Genomic DNA, 20935 nt, shown 5'->3' with positions numbered 1-20935 from the left:
ACGGCGTGTAAAGTGCTCTTAAAATAATGCCCTTAATTTTAACTATTTTTAATTATTTTTTACTTTGTATGGCTCGGCTTTTGATTAAATTTTGTTAATACTATCCATTTACAAGGTTTTGTCAAGTTTGCAATTTGTTTTTGCAAGTAAAACTTAGACTGATTTTACTTTATTAAGAATTTTAAAATTTATTTCTGAAATTCAAACAATTTTTATAACATCTATCAGTTTGCAATTTTTTTAGAAATTTCTAAAGAAAAATATAAAAACTTACAAAAAACAGAGAAATAAAGGAGAGGAAAACTTACATGGAGTTTGGGAGAGGCGCATATTCCAGAAAAACAAGATTAACAGATGAAATATTTTTATCATGATAATCAATCGGCAGAGAAGAAACAAAAATGTTGAAAAGTTAAGAGAAAAAACGTTAACTGCTAAGGGTAAGAAAATAATTAACTGCTATTTAATTTAGGTAGTTTCTATACTTCTTCAATTATTATAATATACGTAGACATATAAGGAAATCAAAGTTGTTTGAAAAGGTGATCACAATCTACGATCAAATCTTTTAATTATTGTGATTATCAAAAAACAAACAAAAAAACAGATGGAGGGAAAATTGAACTCGCGCCTACGTGTTATGAGGAGAATTTACAAACACCACTACATCAAAGAAATATGAGTGTACGTCCGACCCTGACACCAAGGCTGATCCTTTTTTTTTTGCCAAATTGTAAATGTCATTACTGAAAATGAAGGTTTAGTTACAGAGTAAATTGTATCCACAATCTGCTTACACAGCCACTTTGCATCTAAGAGGCCATATTCGAGCTAAATATATTTAGTCCCAATCTTTCTCAAAAAAAAAAATTTAGTCCCAATCTTTATCTAGACACAACAAAGTGGGGCTAATGTATGAGTGTACCATGTGAAATATGTTTTGACATACTAAACAAATCTATGTCCTACGTAGAGCGCAATGAGGACCATCCACTTATGTGATATACATGTGAGTCTCCATTGTTGTATGATCCTTATGCTTTAAGTGTCCCACTCTCAATAAAACACATTTCAAAGTCTAATTCCTGAACGCTAATCGTAACCGCCAAACACAGTGCATATTAGCGGCTGCTACTATTAAGATAAGATTCTGTCCTGTGATGAGAGAAAAACCCATGAAACTATATCATCAAAATCTGTGTATACACTTTTGTTCACATGTTTTCCCAATTATTGTCATTCGCTTTTTAATCTTTGCTTTCAAGTCCAGAGTACACCTTTGGATCGATTCTTGTCTCCATAACTACAAAATATATCATTTTCGATATTCCGATCTATTTTCTTTACATATTTATTTTTATTTATTTCCGTTGAGTTCTTATTGCATTATTTACAACTTTTTAGCAAAGCATTGCCAAGCTGGTGCCGGACCCTTTTTTGATGCCTTCTTCTACTATTTTTTTCCTTTCTTGAAACTATCTCTATGTAATGATATATTCTACTCTCTAAGTAAAGAAACCAAAACTTTAAGTAATGATGTCAAAACAAATTAAATAACTAATTGTTAGAATGATATGTGATTGTTTCAGAAGCTTGGTCTTCGTTTTAATAGAATCCTTCAACGTCAATGTCAGAATGTATTTTTTATAATATTGTAAATCAAATCTAAACAACCTCGTTTTCATAAGCAACTATTTATTTCAAAATAAACGAATAAAACAAAGCATATATAGCTTAACGTATAGATCAAAAAAGCTTTAATAACAGAGAGAAAAGAAGAAATCGAAAATTTAATAATACTAGATTGTGAAAAAAACAGGGCTTTTTTGTGGAATGGCACATGGGATAACTCATTTCCACGTGAAACCTAATCCGAGAACACGTGCCTTTCCTCAGAGGTCTCTCTGACTCTTTTTTTTTTGATAATTAGTTCAGTTCGAGCAGATATAAGGAAAAAAAGAGTAGGAAAATAACTTTTAAAAAAACTCGAAATACAAAGAGGTCTAAATTGTGTGAATTTGGGCGTAACTAGATTCTTGGTTGCCCAACGTAAACATCATTTGTTTTTTAGTAGTAGTAAATTACAAAATAATGGCGTTTGCATTTGCGATTATGATATTTAAACTATGTTTGGTTTAAAATAGTATTCATTCGGACACTTATTTTGTTCTATCAAAAACCCATGTCTTGGGATATGATTCCGTTTGCAGCACCCAAATTATATATAATAATAGATAATGAACTGTACGCCGGTTTGAAAAAAGTTACGTATATGAGTCGTTTGGAACCATGCAATGAATGATGGTAGCACCATACATAATATATATAATATGTGTATTTTGTTTATAAGTATGTATGAGATCATTGGATATTTAATTTATGAAATGTTTTTTTTGTAAATTATTTATGAAATGTTTCGTTAGAACTTCGTACAAATATCTCCAAAGATATTTTAGTCTATGGGAATCTCTTTTCAGAAACATATGTACATTTCTTATATGAATTATGCGAGGATCAAACAAATGCATATATATAGTGAAAGATGAAATAGTATTATGAAAATTTGAGAGTATATATTCAAAATATATTTTTATGATTTTGGGTTTTAGCAGCTGTTTTTTTTTTTGGTATTTGGTCTTAAATATATTTATATGAATTATGAACGTGTTTGACCAAAAAAAAAAAGCTTACAACAAAGCTCAAATTAGAGATGGCTATTACCACAAGAGTAGAAGAAGCTACTGAACCCTGCTCAAATTAGAGACAACTCAGACAAGTACCCCTCAAAGATTAGAGATAAGCACATTTACTCGTTTGGCTAGATTTTCACAAGGATGCACATGAAAGAAATTGAAATCAAATTGATATGTCTTCTTTCTGATTTGATTTCTCACTTGTTTTATTGGCACGGTCTGTTGTTTACGACTCAGTAAGATCGAATAGCCGTAATGATAATAAGTAAATTTTTACAAACTGTAAGTATTTTTTAGTTTTGTGATAATATATGCGCATATCTTATCACTATGTGGAGGTTTTAATCATTTTAATGCTTTACTAGACTACCCCGCGCGGGTATTAGTTCTTAAATTTTTATACATTTTAATTCTTAAATTTTTATACATTGATATTTGTTTTTCATAATTAGTGTTATATATTTTAGATATGTTGTAATATAACTAATTGTATTCAAAAAACCTAGACTGAATCAAGTAATATAGTTATTTTTGGTACAAATATCTGAACCCGTTTCAGATATATTTGCTATTTAAATATTTTTAGGTTCTTATACATCAGTACCGAACTCATCCAGATCCAAAAGAACTCAACTCAAAATCCACACATAAATTTATAATATTTAAGCGGAGCCCAACTTCAAAAACAAAACGATACCCGAAAAGAACAACCCGTACTTAAATGGATAGTCAATGTTCATGCCTAACTGATTTTATAAATTAATAAAACGACTCTTTCTATGTGTTTGGCTAAATTACGTGAAATAGAAATAGTTTTTTATTTAATAAAATAATTATATGGAATGAAAAATTAAGTGACAATAAATGTAATATATTTTTATTATTTTGATTTAAATTATTATTTTATTCACAAAACATGTCTTTGTATTATATTTTTTGCTACGTATTTTTCACCGATTGAAACTACTAAACCGAAACAATTAACCATATGCAAAACTCAATTATTTTACATTTTTGACTTTATAATTGGCACAAAATTAATGTTGATTAATTAATAAACAAAAATCTGCACTATAAATTTTATGGAAATATAATTAATGATGTGATGTATTGTTAAGACAATATAGTTAATGAAATTGTTACACTAAGCGAAATATGAAAAATATAATTATATTAATAAAATTACTAAAAAACAATATACTTTTTTATATTGCTATTTATGTTTCCAAACAATTCTCATTTATACTGCTATCCATGTTTTCAAGCAGTACCAAAATATACTTCAATTTTAATAATATAGATTGTTTTTATGGTAATGTAATTAATGATGTAATGTATTGTTAAAGTAATATAATTAATGAAATTGTTGCACTGAGTGAAATATGGAAAGATAATTAATGTAATTATATTAATAAAATTATTAAAAGACAATATACTTTTTCATATTGCTATTTATGTTTTCAAACAATTCTCATTTATACTGCTATCCATGTTTAAAAACAATACAAAAAAATACTTCAGTTTTAATAATATAGTTTTAATAATATAGATGTATATGCGTCTATGCGTCATTAATATTGTGTGCGTCCTCGGATACGAACATGTTTAGAGAATGGGGACCGTTAATTACGTTTAATCAAACCTCATTTTATATATCTTGAATTTAAAACCTTTTACAACTCTATACAGTGATAAAATAAAATTAGAGTACTAGTCTATTAAAATATATTCCTGATGTCACTATAATAACAGATAGATTCCAGTGCTTTAAATTTTACTCGAACCATTCTGGCAAAATCTGTGACCACTAACTTTAAACCTAACGTCTCGATCCATGACAGGGCCTGACATATATACGTATAAATACCCTAATTAATTATATGTTCATCCTTTTGTGTCTCAAAGTGATTATATATACTTAACTCACAATTTGTATATATAATGTATTAATTTGTATACAGGTGAAAATAAATACGGGAGGAAGTCGTTCCTGTAAAATAATCAAGTAATCATTTTATTTTCTTGTTGTTAGATTATATTATTGATATGTTTTTTTATGATGACCCGAGGTCATCCAGACCGTAAAGACCCGATTAATCTCGGATGACAGAGACAAGAGGCGGTTGTAGTAGTGATATTCTTATCGGGAAAATAGAGTTCCCAAGCGCTCCCTTAATCGTATGAATGGAATAATATGCATTTGTCTATAATCGTTTAATATACTTATTTGATTTTTTTGTCAAGTTTTTCTATTAGAAACAAAATTATTTGATATAATTCAAAGGAAAAGGAGCCGCAACATGTGTTTTTCCACTTCTGCATTTATTTCTTTATGATGAGCCTGTCTTTTTGTTTTTGCCATCTTCTTGTTTAATGTTCCTCAAGCCCTTCAAGTACATGTGTATAATAACTTGGTTTGTTCAACATTCTTATACAACCATTTTGTAACGATAATTTCTTTTTATGACACTTGCGAAAGATTGGCCAATATTTAAGTAAGGAAAAAACTATTGTAACCCATTGTATTGTAACTAGTATTATAAAAGTAGGATCTCAATTTCAGGAATTTTAGAGAAAAATACACCATTTTATAATATTTTATAATTATAAAGTAGAATGTGTTTTTGTTTTAGTTTATATATGCTCGTAATAAAGTTATCAAATTCCGGGTTGTAGTTTAATAATAAATTTATATATGCACATAACTTATTTAGTTCCCTTTATTTTCTTAGAATATATTAAAAACATTGGCGACATATAACGATTTATATATGCGTGTGTGTGTATGGACCCAATCTTATTTTCTTGCAGAACATAATTCGCACCACTTAAATTAAGTCAGACTCTAATGGAATCTTCCGCAATTATTGCGATGGCCACAGCTCCAATCAGACTAAATTCTACTGCTCCGCTTTCACCTAATTTTCTCAATATTGTGATTGCTGTTTGATTTTCTTCGTTAATTATAAGATTTTAACGACCAGTATGTTTGAATCCAGACACAATCATATGTCATATATTCGTTCTTCAAAAATACAGTAAACAAAAATGTCATAAGACGATTACAGGTTAATATTGAATCTCTAAAGATTAATATAGAGTTCAAGATGGTATCTATTCGTGGAAGCACAAGTCTTGTATAATTACACAGATGGTTTCTGGTAATGTGTGCTTTATTCGGATTCAAATAACAAAAAACCAGCGGTTTAAAAATCACGATGATGAATGATGATTTATGTAAATATACAAATTAAGAGAGTTTGGTCTGCCAAATAGGCAATAATGATGTGTGGCTATGCACAACGCTGATCTGCACAAGTACCACTCCCCCAGTTCATTGGTTAACCTATAACATGAAAATGACACGTACCGCCATATTAAGTTATTAACTGGACAATTCTGATATGGCAATGTATTTAATTATTTGATTTGACTTTTATGAATAATTGTCAAAAAATTTTTGACTAATTAAACAGAGCCACATAAAAGTTAAAACACAAGAACAGCCATTTTTGAGTGAGGTCCGTATCATATTTGCACGCAGAGTACGTAATTCTTTTTTAAGCTTATAATAAATCGACATACTTTTACTAGTATCAAGTTTAATTATCTCGACATAAATAAAAAGGTATAAAAGTAAATATAAAGTTTGTGAATAGTTGATTAAATAGGAAAGCACGATTCTTGTCTTGCTCCTTACAGCTTGCAAAATAATTAAGAACCTTTTTCGTTAACACAAATCATAATGTTAGATGCTTAGAGCTAGTTTCTAAGTTTACCACTTACCACTTACCTCTCTAGTAATCGATTTAATTACCGTTTTCCCATGCTTTCATGTGCCCATTAAGTTATTTAACGAGCTCGTTCAGTTTTTTTAATTACGGTTTAAATTTTAGATCGTACTCTTCTTAGACTAACCACAATTCCAAAACCTAACAAGCGCATGATGGTTAACAAGTTAGATTCTGTTTTAGAATTTAATTTTGCAGATAAACAAAAGCCATTTTCACAAAATAAAAATCGAACTTGGCTTTTGATTACTTTTTATATATTAATTAGTACGTAAATCATACCGTTTAAACTATATATCTTGTTTGAGCACCCGTAACATGTGTACAAATGTCTATCATCCAAGTAGGGCATGTTGGTTTACCGAAACTATAATCTTAGTCCGGGTATTAATTTAACTTAAGTAAACGCTTGAGACACCTACCCAATCGATAGATCATGAAATAGAATGAGGGTCAGAGGGTGTCCATTGTTTATTAATGTTTATGAAACCCAATGTGTTATATATTCATATATCATTGAACTATATAACATGCAAACTATCATGTATCCACTATCTAAGCATTATAACGTGCCACTATATGTACGCAAATATTCACATGTCAAGACTTAAACGTCCCATTATCAACATTACATGCTCATTTTTTATTTTTCTAAATAACAAAACAGAGCGAGTTGAATAAATGATAATGACAATAATCGTTATGAGTTCTAAAAGAAATGCAATCATTTCGTTCGTTCAATGTTACAGTAGTATATACTCCCTCTATATAATTTAAGGGGTGTTTAAAGTTTTTGCACAAAGATTAAAAAATACAAATTTTATGTAGTTTATCCGATTAAATAAAATTAGCGCTAAATAAAATTAGTTCAACCAATGAAAAAATAGTATTTTGTAATTGACTGTCTTATATCTTATATATTAAAACAGAAGTCACAACTTCGATTCATGTGTGATATTTTTAAAAATGAACGTAATAGACCTATTCATAGAAAGTCATGTTACATTTAATCTTTAATCTTATCATTTAAATTTTGGGTCTACCAGAAATTTTTATTGGGCTATCAATAATTGAATTTAAACAATAGATGATTCATTGGATTTATAGATAGTATAAATTAAATAGATATAATATAATGTTTTAATACTATACCTCCATATGTTAATTATTTAAATATTTGTCGATGTTAAATTTTAAAATTATGAAGATTTTTTTTTTTTTAAATAACAAAAATCATATTATCTAACAATGATTAATCTTTACTACTTTAAACCTATGAAAACAAATTTCAAACTATATAGTTTATTTTAAAAATTAAACAAAAACTAAATGTTTAATTATTTACTCGATAATATAAATCTGTGAAGCGAAAAGTTTAATTTTTTAAAAACATTCTAAATTTGTGAAATGTTACAATATTTTTGAATATGACAATAAAACAATATTTTACTAATCTTTATATATATAGTTACGATTTTAATAATGAAATAATAATCCAAAAATATATGTATATAAGAAGATACAAATACAGGTGAAAGTTTGAAACAATCTATTCGATGAAAAAAATATACTGTAAACTTATTATGTTTTAAAAAATGATAGACACATATATATTATAATATATACCAATTTTGAATTGAAAATAAAATATTTATATAAAAATAAATGAAAACAAAAACCTGCGCGGTTGCGCGGATCGAGATATAGTAGATGGTAAATGACATTAAATTTTAGGGATAATTTGTAAAGTAATCTATTAATAGTTTAAATTTTGAAAATTACACCTTCTATTTTATTTTTTGAAGATTACACTTTACTAAATGTGAATTAACATTTTTATCTAGATTAGATCTTTCAATAATTGAAATATAAATTCGAAACTAATAATAATAGTAGTGTTTGTGTTTAAAATAAATATGCGTGTTGAAATAAATGTTATTGTACTAATTATATTTTAAAATAACAAGGATATTATTACAAATGATTCGTTTTGAATTTATCATGAAATTTCTATAAAAAAAATAATTTATTAGCTTTAGATAAACAAGTCACATGTTTTCCTGCAAAATATTCATTCTTGGTAAAAGTCATCTAAATAACTTTTTTTCTAAACTCAAGAGAACCATAGATAATAGAGATGAGAAAGTTACACATTCTAACAAACCTCTAAATGAGAAGATGAATAAACTATTAAATTAGAGAAAGAAAAATATTTTTGCAAAAATGAAGGATACTATCTCATGGAGAAGAAGACGAAGACTAGAAAACTTCTGGATTGTTTTCCTCTTTTCAAAAAATTAAAAAGTTTACTATATATTAAAAAGAATATTTTGTAGATATTCTAAAGATTTCTTAAAAAAAATAATCTTGTTGAAATTGTTACTTAATTTTTTTAAATATAAAATAAATCATGATGAAAAATAATTGAAAAATATTCAGACTGGACAATTTAGTAAAAATATATATACAAAAGTGTATTTTTCAAAAAAAAAATTAGATAATGGTGTAATTTTCAAATTAAAATCTTATTTAAGTTAATTTCTCCAAAATTTCCCTAAATTTTATCTAAAATAATGAAAACATCACTTAGTATAAAACAAAACAAAAATCTTGAAACACTATTTATAAAGATACGGAGGGAGTGAAAGGAAAAATCAACAATCATAAAATCGTTATATCAAACACGAATTATGAAAATAAATCGTACTGTAAATTATATATTTTATTTTGGGACAAAATGTAACATATAATAATACTCGTACGACATATGTTTTTCTAAACCAACCAGTAAAACAGTTTGAATTAGTAACCTAATAGGTTGAACAAAACGGGTTCAACAAGAAGACATTATTTGATTTTTTTTTTTGGTTCAACAAGAAGACATTATTTGATTACTAATGAAAAATTGGAAGAATGACAGTGTGAAATCTAAAAATATGGCAATGTAGAATAATAGAGAGATTTATTGAAGAGAGAGAGAGAGAATATGAAAAAGAGAAATGGTGCCAGCTATGAATTTGAAGGATCAAAGCTTTCTTTCTCTTAAGGCTAAAGCTGTCATCTCTTTCTCTCTCTTCCTTATAGTGTTCTATTTCTCTCCACATTCACACACATACACACACTCTCTCTCTATCTCTATCTCTCTCAAGTTCTCTGTTCCTTTACAATCACTTCTCTTTACAAATCTTGAGAGGAGAAGAAGCAAAGGATTTTGAGGGGAAACATTAGAAAGCTTATACGCATTGGACTGTTCTTGATGATTCGAATCGCTTGAATCAAATCAAAAGCTATTTTTCATTTCCAAACAAGAACCAATGGCGGTTTGTTCTAACGTTAATGGCGATAAGAAACACTGGTGGTTCACTCAAAGAAAGGTAATATAATCTCAAACTCCCTCTAAAAGAGAATCACCATCAATATTCAATTCAAAGATTTTGACTGTTTGTTCTGTTATATCTCTTAGCTTGTTGATAAGTACATTAAAGATGCAAAGACTTTAATGGCACGTGAGGAGCTAAACGACGTCACTTCAGCTGTTCATTTACTCGACGCAGCCTTGTCCATGTCGCCTCGTTTGGAGACGGCGTTAGAGCTTAAGGCTAGATCTCTTCTCTTCCTCCGTCGTTTCAAAGAAGTCGCCGATATGCTTCAAGATTACATTCCCAGTCTTAAGCTGACCGCGAACGAAGAAGAAGCATCACCTCCTTCATCGGAAGGCTCCTCCTCATCCTCATCCTCGCGCGACGGAGTCAAGCTTCTCACGGACGCATCCTTGCCGGGACGTGAGTCGTCATTTAAATGCTTCTCTGTTTCTGATTTGACAAAGAAAGTGATGGCAGGGATCTGTAAAAAATGCGACAAAGAAGGGCAATGGAGGTATTATCTCGTAACGTACCGCAGAAAACGCAAACGCTTTTATTTATACATTTTAAAAAACTTTGTTTCAGGTACGTTGTGTTGGGGCAAGCTTGTTGCTATCTAGGACTAATGGAGGATGCGATGGTTCTCCTCCAAACCGGGAAACGTCTCGCCTCCGCCGAGTTTCGTCGCCGGAGTATCTGCTGGTCAGACGATAGCTTCACTCTCCTCTCCGAATCCTCGTCAACGTCTCCGCCACGCAACCTCACGGAGGGTGAGAACTTCACTCACCTCCTCGCTCACATAAAGCTCCTCCTCCGTCGCCGCGCCGCTGCGATCGCCGCACTCGACGCCGGACTTTACTCTGAATCGATCCGCCACTTCTCGAAGATCGTCGACGGTCGCCGCCCCGCGCCGCAAGGATTCCTCGCGGAATGCTATATGCATCGAGCCACCGCGTATAGATCCGCCGGTCGAATCGCGGAGGCGATCGCCGATTGCAACAAAACGCTAGCTCTCGAGCCGTCGTGCATCCAAGCGCTGGAGACTAGAGCCGCGCTTCTGGAAACGGTGCGGTGCTATCCAGATTCGCTTCACGATCTTGAGCACTTGAAGCTACTGTACAACACGATTCTACGTGATCGGAAGCTTCCAGGTCCGGCGTGGAAACGCCACAACGTGAAATACAGAGAGATCCCTGGGAAGCTTTGCGTGCTGACCACGAAAACTCAGAAGCTGAAGCAGAAGATCGCAAACGGAGAAACTGGAAACGTTGATTATTACGGTTTGATAGGAGTGAGACGCGGCTGTACAAGATCGGAGCTGGATCGAGCTCATCTATTGCTGTGTTTACGATACAAACCGGATCGAGCCTCGTCTTTTATTGATCGGTGTGAGTTCACGGATCAGAACGAAGTTGATTCGGTTAGAGATCGAGCGAAGGCAGAGGCGGCCGAGAAGCGGAGAAAGAACGCTGCGGCGGTTCAAGCTCCAGTTCAAACGCCAATGCACAAGGTTGAAGAACAGAAAGCGGTTAAAAAAGCCGTTATGGTTAAGATAACCGAGTTTGCTGAACCGAAAGCATTGGAGAAATCTAAGATAACCGAGAATACTGAACCGAAACCGGTTAATTCCAATGCGTACCAAGGAGTGTTCTGTAGAGATCTCGCTGCGGTCGGGAACCTACTAACCCGGGCTGGTTTCAACCATCCAATTCCGGTTAAATATGAAGCTCTCACGTGCTAAAACCCAACATTGAACCGATTATTATTTTTCTACCAACAAGTCAGCGAATGGAAACGCCGTCGTTTTCTCGTTTCTTGACCACTCGTCTCTGAACAGAAAAGGAAAAATCATTAAGCCGTCAGAAGGAAAAGAATAATAAAATAATAGCATATGGATGATTACATATGAAAACGATGTTTAGGTATTGCAATGAAGGTTGATCCACTGCAGGAAAATTTTGTAACGTTACATATATCTTCAATATTCGTCTCTTTTTTTAAATGTGCATATAAAAGTCACAGAAGCTCAAGTTTTCACACGTAAATTAAATTATATTGAGCCAATGGGCAATTGAATATTTGGTATAGGTAGGGGGTTCACGAGATCTGCCTAGAAATGAGTTGTGAGTCTGACAGAAGTTAGTAATATTCGGATGAACCCTATCTACAAAGTTCGGCTCCTATTCAATGCATTAATGGTATTGGGATGATTAATTTGGCAGACTTAATTACGATTTCCCAAATTAAATTAAATTAATTTTGGAGTATCATATACTACTACATGTATGATAAATTGGTAATGATTATTTTTAGTGAGATGTGTCGTTAGTATTTAATATCAACAATACTTAGCTCTTTTTTTAAAGCTGAGGCACTATGAACGTAAAACTCATCCATCTCCTCAATCGGGATCGAAGCCTTTCAATTTCTTTTACCACACACGTAAACAAATAAACTCGAAAAACCATATCATACCTTTAAAACTCAAAAGAAAAATATGTAGCTTACAAATGTTATTTTATTTCCTAGTTGGTACCAGACCCGGTCCAGGATGGAAGCCCAAAATCATATAGGCGACTGGGTCGTAAGTTTTTATTAAACTTAAATTCTTGTTGGTGAACAGAAAAGTGTACGTGTAGTCTTTGAGAAATTGCACCCTAGCTTTTTTTTTTCCCAAATTAAATTACATTTATAATCGAAATATCAATACTCATATAAAAACTGGTAGAAAAATAAAATAACCCCAAAACCAAGAGTAGGAAGCGGCAACTAGAACCTACACTAAAGTGACTTAAACTCACACACAACATGGTAACTTAAAAAAAACATAAATCTAAACCGACACAGAACTAAATAAACAGTTACCATCTATACGCATGAGAAAAACAAAAAAACTTATTAGACTTTAAAATTGAGGAAAAACCAATGATAAAGAATTACCGCTGCTGCCCATAGCCCGCCACCCGGTAAGATCCACTTCTGCGCCCGAACTTCCTTCTCTTCCTATCTCTTTCTCTCCTATTTTATTTTTTTTGTTTATTTCATCAATTCTCCCTACGATAAATGGAAGCAGTTTGATGACAATAAAAAAATGATAGCAGGTTTAATTAAGGAGTTGAACAAATCAACTGCACTATATTCTCTCCGCATAGGCATAAAAAGCAAGACATGGTAGAGATCAGACTGAGGAGCAAGCTTGGCAGGATGATCGATGCTTGTGGTTCCTAAGGTTTTTCACATGGAGAAAGCTAAAGGCGACAACATAGACAATCGTCCCCAGATGAATAAGCCTGTATGTATAGTTGGTACTCCTCGTATAACAAATCATCACTGATACTCTCAACTTTTTAGAATTGTGTTTATGATTGTAGGGTCTTCATCTATAACAAAGTTTAGTATTGCATAATAGCTAAGTTTTCTTTGTTCTTGGAGACTCTCGAAATAAAACCAACCAATATTGGCTCGACTATATAGTTGTTCGAGCGAACATTAGTTTGGTTTTGGTATTACTACTAAAAAAACTTGCAATTGGGAAAATGAATAGTACTACTATGTACTATGGTCTTTCTCAACACAATACGAAACGGCAAATAAATGGCATGTGGGGAACATGTAGTTAAATGAGCAGTAAATGGGAAACATATTTTTGTTGGTTGTCCTCATACTTTCGTGTAATGTGTTAGATAAGGAAACTTGTAAAATTTAATTCTCTAGTGATTCCATAAGATCCCTACGAATATAATTGGTAGTTCAGTATTTGTACTGCCAAAGGATATGGCCGATGATACCTCTTAATTAGGTTGTTTGCATGTATATGTTAACCAATGTAACTCATTTCACTTGATTAGGACCAAACACAACCGGAGCTAGACATTAGTTTTATATGGGTCATTTATTCATTTATTATAGCTAAAAAGGGAAGTGTAGGATTTGAACTCAAGACATGGGGTCATAAAAGAAAGTTTTACTAATTCACCACAATAATAAGTATGATAACAAGCCTTTAACTTAAATTTTATAGATTTCTTGTGGGTCAGATGACCCCCTCAGTTCAAGGTGGCTCCGCCACTGAACATTTTATCACTTTGTTTTAAGTTTCAACTTTAAAATGACCTCCTTGTACATTTTGCATCGATGCACATAGAAAGCAAACGGGTAATAATTCTACAAGAGTTTTGAGGTTTTTGTCAACGATTTCTCTTACTAACAAACTTTTCTGCCATTCAGGTAAAAAAATGAATATGACAACTTGTAGTCTGGACTAATCAATATACAGTGCGATGTAAGGAAACTTTGTTCTCGTAATTTTGATATGATGTATGCATAGTTGAAATGGTACCGGCTTATCGCTAATGTAAGCTTACACATTTTTACGAACGCACACGTGTTATGTAGTTCGAGCAAAGCGTCAAAGACCAACTGGTCAACCTCAACGGATCAAGATCCGGATATTTATATATTATTCAGAATATGCGATTACTATCTGATCTAGCCCTGGGACGGATCCGGATATCCGGAAAATTTAGGGTATCCGGATTCGGATCCGGATCCGTCGGATCCGTGGATTTAATATCCGGATTCGGATTCGTGGTTTCCGGATATCCGGGTTTCGGATATCCGTTTCGATATTCTATTATCCGCGGATATCCGGATCCGTCAAAATAATTAAAAATAATTTTTTAACAAAAAATATTAATTTTTTAACAAAAAATATTAATTTTTTTGACAAAAAATACTAATATAAATATATTTATATATGTTTATAATATTATAAAAACTAAAATATAATACTATAAGATTAATTCATGTATAAAGATTAATATATCAAATATTAATATTAATAAAATTAAAAATTTAATGTATTTTAAAAATACGGATCCGGATCCGGATATCCGGACCTAAAAATTACGATATCCGGATCCGGATTCGGTTTGCACGGATCCAAGATTTTACTATCCGGATTCGGATCCGGGCACCCCGGATATCCTATTTTCGGAGCGGATCCGGAGCGGATCTCGGATCGAATCCGGATCTCGGATAATAAGTCCCAGGCCTAATCTGATCTACGTATTCACGTGACCATCAACAACTAAATACATCTCTCAGTTTATGCATACACGTACGTACATACACAAAAAATGGTTAAGAAATCAAAAGAAAACTTTTTAAAAAGAAAAAGCGATGACAATGATCTAGTTAGGCACACACTAGAATTAACGTCTAAAGGAACCACGAAAAGGAAAAGCCATGACAATGATCTAGGCAGGCACACACTATAATTAGCGTCTAAAAGAACCACGACGAGCCTAAACGGACCGATCACGAGTCTCTCGACGGTGAATAAGCCACGACTTCAGTCTCCTTCCACACCGACGTGGCGTTTCCTGTACCATACACGTGTCATCATCTCCATTCCCTTCGGAAGCTCGAGCTCATTAGTCATCTTTTTAATTAATTGTCGATCTTTCGCTATAAATACCAACTCAGTCACTATTCCTTCTATTGTCTGTAACACAGTAACTTCTTGCTTGCATAGACACACACTTCCTCTCTCCCATTTGCTTGACTTTTGTGGTCAGTGAGAGAATCATAAATAGTCACACATTATCAGGATAACCACCGCCGGAGAAGATGGGAAGAGCGCCGTGTTGCGAGAAGGTCGGGATAAAGAGAGGGCGGTGGACAGCGGAGGAAGACCAGATTCTCTCCAGCTACATTCAATCCAATGGTGAAGGCTCTTGGAGATCTCTCCCCAAAAATGCCGGTAATAACATTTAAACATTTTTTTTGTTTTTTTAAATGGTAGACTACAAATACAACAATACCATGTAACACGAACTTCAAACTACGGCACTGAGTTAGAGAGAAGAGAAGTAATCCTGGCTCTTTTCGTAATCTCATGAAATCATGGATTGTTAGTTAGTTTGGTTTAACTATATTTTTAGTGTAAGATGAGAAGTTTGATCTCAACACTAATCTCGTCTCAGTTTCATTTCTGTCTTTGGTTATTGGTCAGTGTCACAGTCACAGTGAGTTGTGAATGTACGTATGCATATAAAGTGCTGCCACGTGTACGCTTAAACAGTTGAATGTACACACTTTATGTATGTGGTGTATACAGACTACTGTTTATTGGGAAATGCAAATAGATGCGTATTTTATATCTTGTCCTTTGTATGTTATTTCATGAATCAGATCAAATCCATATGACTAATTTTGATTTGATATCCAACTCGCTTTAAAAGACAAGATTAATTAATGCAGTTGTTGAGATAATTTGTAGTTGTGTGTGTATATGATATACGAATACAAGGATCAGAATGCTAAAAATCTCGTGTCTTTTAAAGCGAGTACGATAGATGTATTTTAGCATATTTATCTAGACAACAAATACATTAAATAGTTCAAAAATAAACCTGTACTAAAATAAATATCTTAAATGCTTACTTATATTTAAAATCCGACGTGTATTATTACTTTGTTAATTTTTATTTTTTTTGTAAAAAGGATTAAAAAGGTGTGGAAAGAGCTGTAGATTGAGATGGGTAAATTATCTTAGATCTGACCTCAGGCGCGGGAACATAACTCCAGAAGAAGAAGAACTCGTTGTCAAAATGCATTCCACTTTGGGAAACAGGTACAAGTGTCCACTAATTTTCCAATCTATTTTCGGACAATGATTTATATATTCAGAGTATCGTATAATAATCATTGCTATTTGATCAAAAAAAAATCATTGCTTATCGACCAATAAGTAAGGCTTTTAATGTTATTATTATTATTTTTTTTGTTAGAGGATATTCCACTAAAATGCATGTAAATAATACAAGCTATGATTTTCATTCGAATTTAGAAAGACATAGCAGGAGGTAGATGTTTGTGTTTACACTTAAGACTTAATGTTATTCTCTCTTTTAGCTTAACTATCTTTCGTTGATCTAAGTCAGTAGATTACAAAAGTTATTTTCATCAGTTTTTATTAATGAAAGCAGATGAAGAAATCCAACATGGTAGAATAGTAATAACAACAACATAATAAGGCATTAGGCAAGGCTTAGCATGATTTTTTTCCGTTGTGGGTCTCCCTCTCGATGCTTCTACAGCCCTTGGTTGTCAAACCTTTTTCTCTTTTAGTTGAGACATACTAAAAGGACTCTCTAATAAATGTACATTTCACATTATTGCATTAAGCATTAATTCGAATATATATGACATTTTAAATATATTTTTGGGTTATCATGAGAGTATGTATTGATTTCTTCACAAATGACATTTCGTTATGTGATTTCTAAGTTTATGGATATCTTATAGTTGATAACACTTAGTTAATTTAAATAGAAATTTAACATTATTTTTTTTCTTTCAACAACTTTCATTAATACCCGATATAGTTAATGAACAAAGCATCTTTAATAGCAGTTGGAATAAAATTTAATAATAATAATAAAAACTTCTTGGTGCTCTTGGTTTGTTTTTGGCTTGGCAGGTTGGTTAAATTTTCCTTTTACTGCTTTCCTATTACCTGGTAGTTCCAGACGTTTAAAAAAATCTTTTAAACATAGATCCGAGTCACCGTCACTCATTATTGACATTGGTCACATTGCCTGAGTAATTTTTAGTAGTACGATAGATGTATTTTTAGAATCATGGTTTGATCACCCGTCATATCAACGTTTCTGTTTTTTTTTGGTAAAAACCAACGTTTCTGTTGATTCCCATTGGGCCACGAAGTTCCCTTATTCCTCGGAAAGATATTTTTGTTTTGTTTTTAAGGTTGTTCGTAAATATAAAATATTGCTAGTAGAGGATTAATAATAATTGAATCTGATCTAATAATGTAATATTAGGTGGTCACTGATTGCGAGTCATCTACCCGGGAGAACAGACAACGAAATAAAAAATTATTGGAACTCTCATCTCAGCCGTAAACTCCACTACATCAGAAAGTCTCACAACGTCCCCGCCGTAACCATGAACCCTCCTCCGACGTCACAGCGTCTGCCGGAGAAACGGAGGCCAGGGAGAACCAGTAGATCGGCCATGAAACCCAAAACTCACAAACCAAAAACGAGAAAGACTAAGAAAACGTCTGCACAGCCGGAGCCAGACGCCAACGTAGCAATTAACGCGGTGGTGGGAGAAGATGCATTAATGATGGAGTTAAGTGGAGCCGAGGCTGACGTAGGACCACGTGATGACTACTACTATGGAGCGTGTCACGAAGGAGGAGATTGGTGCTATACTAATAATAATAATAATAATAATAATAATAATAATAATAATAATAATAATCTCTTGAGCATTAATGGTGACAATGGAGTTTTGTCCTTTGATGAACATGACATCATTGATCTTTTGTTGGACGAGTCAGATCCAGGCAACGTGTTTACATCGAGTGTTGGTGATGGGGAGTTGAGTCCTTTAGGAGACTCTACGTTAGCCAGAGGGTCATCAGAGACTTCAAACCTAGGTAACCTCGACTGTCTTCAGCCTTGTCGGTCGGTGGAGTCGTTTCTCAACTACGAGCATCAAGTTAACGATGCGTTGACGGATGAGTTTATTGATTGGGAATTTGTTTGGCAAGAAGGTAATAAGAGCAATAAAATTTGCGATGAGAAAGAGGCTTCTGATCCAGTGGTGTCGTGGCTTTTGAACGGTGACGATGAGGCCACGATCGGGCAAAGTAACTGCGAAAAATTTGGGGAACCGTTGGATCATGACGAGGAAAATGCGTTGGTCGCTTGGCTTCTGTCTTGAAGATGTTAATGATTTGTGTTAAGTTTGTAGTCTTTCGTGCAACAACAGTTTGAGTCCACTCCATGTGGTGTCATCTCAACTTGTGCGCGTATGCCTTCTGGTATGCTTATTGCAATAAAACCGGTTTTAAAAGATCAAAATAACAGTGTTACAAAAAAAAAGAAGATCAAAATAACATATCATCGTTTCTAAAGGTAAACCTATATATGAGTAGAACCGTTTAAAGTATATGAACTATTAGAAATTAGGATGCATTTACGAGTTTTCATAACACAAAATTATAAAAGGGAGGGACCAATATAGTATTTTCGAGGGAACGACCCACGCATTAAATTTATTCGGAAGATTTATTCATGAAATACCAGTTGGCAACTTGGCATCTATCTATATTATTATAAAAGAGTGTTTGATTCACTCTCATGAAGCCACATAGGATGCCATGCGGATAAGTCAAGCTTTCTTAGGACGACACCACGTATCCCGCTTCCACAAAACGCATAACTTTATTTATTTTGTAATCTGATGGGCTTATAGTTGTATGCAGCCCGATGGCCATTGTCGCTAGCCCTAATTTTAATGACACATCTCTCCTCTTTGTTCTATGGAGGCGCGGGCAGCTGAACTTCTTCCTTTAGAACACCGTCAACATCACCTTAGATGTGAAAAGAACATCAGGGAAAGCGACCAGCACTAACCTTCTTAACTCACCGTCAAATCTACGAACCGCGACGGAGCACTGAGCGACCCCACTCCGCAATATCCCGAAACCGAAAATCCTCCACACCTTCCCCACTGTCCTCAAACGGGATCCTCACCTGGAAGGAGCAACGCTGGCTCCCGCTACTGTGTGGTGACCCGCTCCCCGTAGCTCGCCGGATCCACCGCTTCTCATCACGATCTTAAAGAGAAAGCGAGCATCCATCTAGACCTGCACCTCACTAACAGGTCATGTTGCTTAATCCAACGAAGTAAACAAGAAATCGAAGAACCCTCTCTCACAATTCAAAATCCAGTTCTAATATGAACGGATTTGGAGCATCTCTCATAGGTCTGGAACTTCCTCTCAATCGATTTCTACAAATAATTACTCTTGATTTCAGTTTAGAAAATATTTTTGTATATCTTTTAGTTTGTTCTAAAGTTCTTTTGTCATAGAATAAATTACTTTGGATATATATAAAGTCCACTACTTCAGCCTTTATTAATTTCCCAACAGTTGTTGATAATTGACCTATTTATATTGTGTTGCAGAGAATTCATGGTAACGTGAATTTGTTGCACCAGGTCTTTAGGAGACTTTCAGCCAAAGCGAAGATAAACTCATAAGTTCTCTTCTACTTGACATGTTGCGTGAATTAGCCTCTTCAGTTAGTTCAAAGTGATTCTCTTCAGAGAGATAATAAGTACATCCCTCATTCATCAAATTATATTTTTTTTGGTTGGCCCTGAAATTTATAGTATCTCTTTTCTCAGCTTTCTTGAATGCTTAAACCTCAAAGCAAATCTCAATATATACACTATAACCAAGAGAAGTCGCAAATCAATGCAAGGAGTGACAAGACAGTGAGCATCAGTGAAATCAAACTAAATAGTCAGTTTTAGATTGTTGGAAGGGTAAGTGTTCTCTTATGTTTAATAAAGTGACACCTGAATCTACAGATCAATGAACATTGATGAATATGATTCTTGCAATTCTCTATTCTGTTATATTTTCTCTTATTTACTGCTCCAAGTCCCACGCTATACATGAGTTTAGTAACAAAACTCTTCATTCATGGAGAAGGTTAACGTATGCAACAATATATTCAGGTTTGTTGTGCTGATTTTCTAAATTTCTTAAAATTGATTTAACAAAGGAATAGAGAAAAGGGATGAAGAGGTGATACTGTGGATTCCATAGCGTGCCACATTTTGCAATAACATGTACATCACATTGTAGGTTAGATCACATTGCAGCTCTACATTGTGCTCGATATTAAATGAAAGTTTTTCAACAACACAATAGCTAATGCGTGGGAAACTGATTTGGCTACAAGGGTTTTAAGCTATTGACTTTCGTTTTTTTATGTTCTTAAGTTAGAGAAAATTATCAGCTTGGGGATCTCTTAATAAAATTACAATTTTTTTAAAGGTTGCAAATTAGTAGACATTAATTTACAAGAAATAATTTTATTCAATAATAAAGTACAATCAATATACAATAATCTAATTATGTATAATAAAATTATTGTAAGAATTATATTTTATAAGTTAGTCAGTAATATTTATTTCAAAAATTCTAATCAAATTATAATGGGTAAATTATTTTTCATATATAATAATATATAAGATT

At 33.0% G+C, this 20935-nt stretch overlaps 2 protein-coding genes and 1 long non-coding RNA gene across 3 annotated transcripts; all 3 read left to right on the top strand.

Moving 5' to 3' along the window:
• Positions 1-9468: 9468 nt before the first annotated feature.
• On the top strand, positions 9469-11838 carry LOC106342964. The gene is made up of 3 exons (XM_013782043.1): positions 9469-9858; positions 9948-10360; positions 10432-11838. The coding sequence occupies exons 1-3, from the start codon at positions 9799-9801 to the stop codon at positions 11585-11587; spliced, it is 1629 nt and encodes a 542-aa protein (XP_013637497.1). The 5' UTR covers positions 9469-9798; the 3' UTR covers positions 11588-11838.
• Positions 11839-15321: 3483 nt separating this feature from the next.
• On the top strand, positions 15322-18741 carry LOC106341348 (transcription factor MYB12-like). Its single transcript, XM_013780128.1, has 3 exons — positions 15322-15610; positions 16354-16483; positions 17694-18741. Exons 1-3 carry the CDS (start codon positions 15478-15480, stop codon positions 18601-18603), a joined length of 1173 nt encoding a protein of 390 aa, XP_013635582.1. The 5' UTR covers positions 15322-15477; the 3' UTR covers positions 18604-18741.
• A 439-nt stretch (positions 18742-19180) lies between these two features.
• Positions 19181-20255, top strand: LOC106340969. Its single transcript, XR_001269548.1, has 3 exons — positions 19181-19651; positions 19855-20006; positions 20077-20255. It is a non-coding gene; the product is annotated as an uncharacterized LOC106340969 (long non-coding RNA).
• The last annotated feature ends 680 nt before the right edge of the window (positions 20256-20935 follow it).

Source organism: Brassica oleracea, chromosome C4, assembly GCF_000695525.1.
Source record: "Brassica oleracea var. oleracea cultivar TO1000 chromosome C4, BOL, whole genome shotgun sequence".
In the NCBI taxonomy this organism is placed as follows: Eukaryota; Viridiplantae; Streptophyta; class Magnoliopsida; order Brassicales; family Brassicaceae; genus Brassica; species Brassica oleracea.
Note: the sequence above shows the minus strand (reverse complement) of the source record. Positions and strands in the feature narration are given on the sequence as shown.

Coding starts and splice junctions, on each gene's coding strand:
- LOC106342964 (XM_013782043.1), top strand. CDS start 9,799: ATGGCGGTTTGTTCTAACGTTAATGGCGATAAGAAACACTGGTGGTTC. Junction 9,859..9,947: donor GGTGGTTCACTCAAAGAAAG/GTAATATAATCT, acceptor TATATCTCTTAG/CTTGTTGATAAGTACATTAA. Junction 10,361..10,431: donor GACAAAGAAGGGCAATGGAG/GTATTATCTCGT, acceptor ACTTTGTTTCAG/GTACGTTGTGTTGGGGCAAG.
- LOC106341348 (XM_013780128.1), top strand. CDS start 15,478: ATGGGAAGAGCGCCGTGTTGCGAGAAGGTCGGGATAAAGAGAGGGCGG. Junction 15,611..16,353: donor ATCTCTCCCCAAAAATGCCG/GTAATAACATTT, acceptor TTTTGTAAAAAG/GATTAAAAAGGTGTGGAAAG. Junction 16,484..17,693: donor CATTCCACTTTGGGAAACAG/GTACAAGTGTCC, acceptor ATGTAATATTAG/GTGGTCACTGATTGCGAGTC.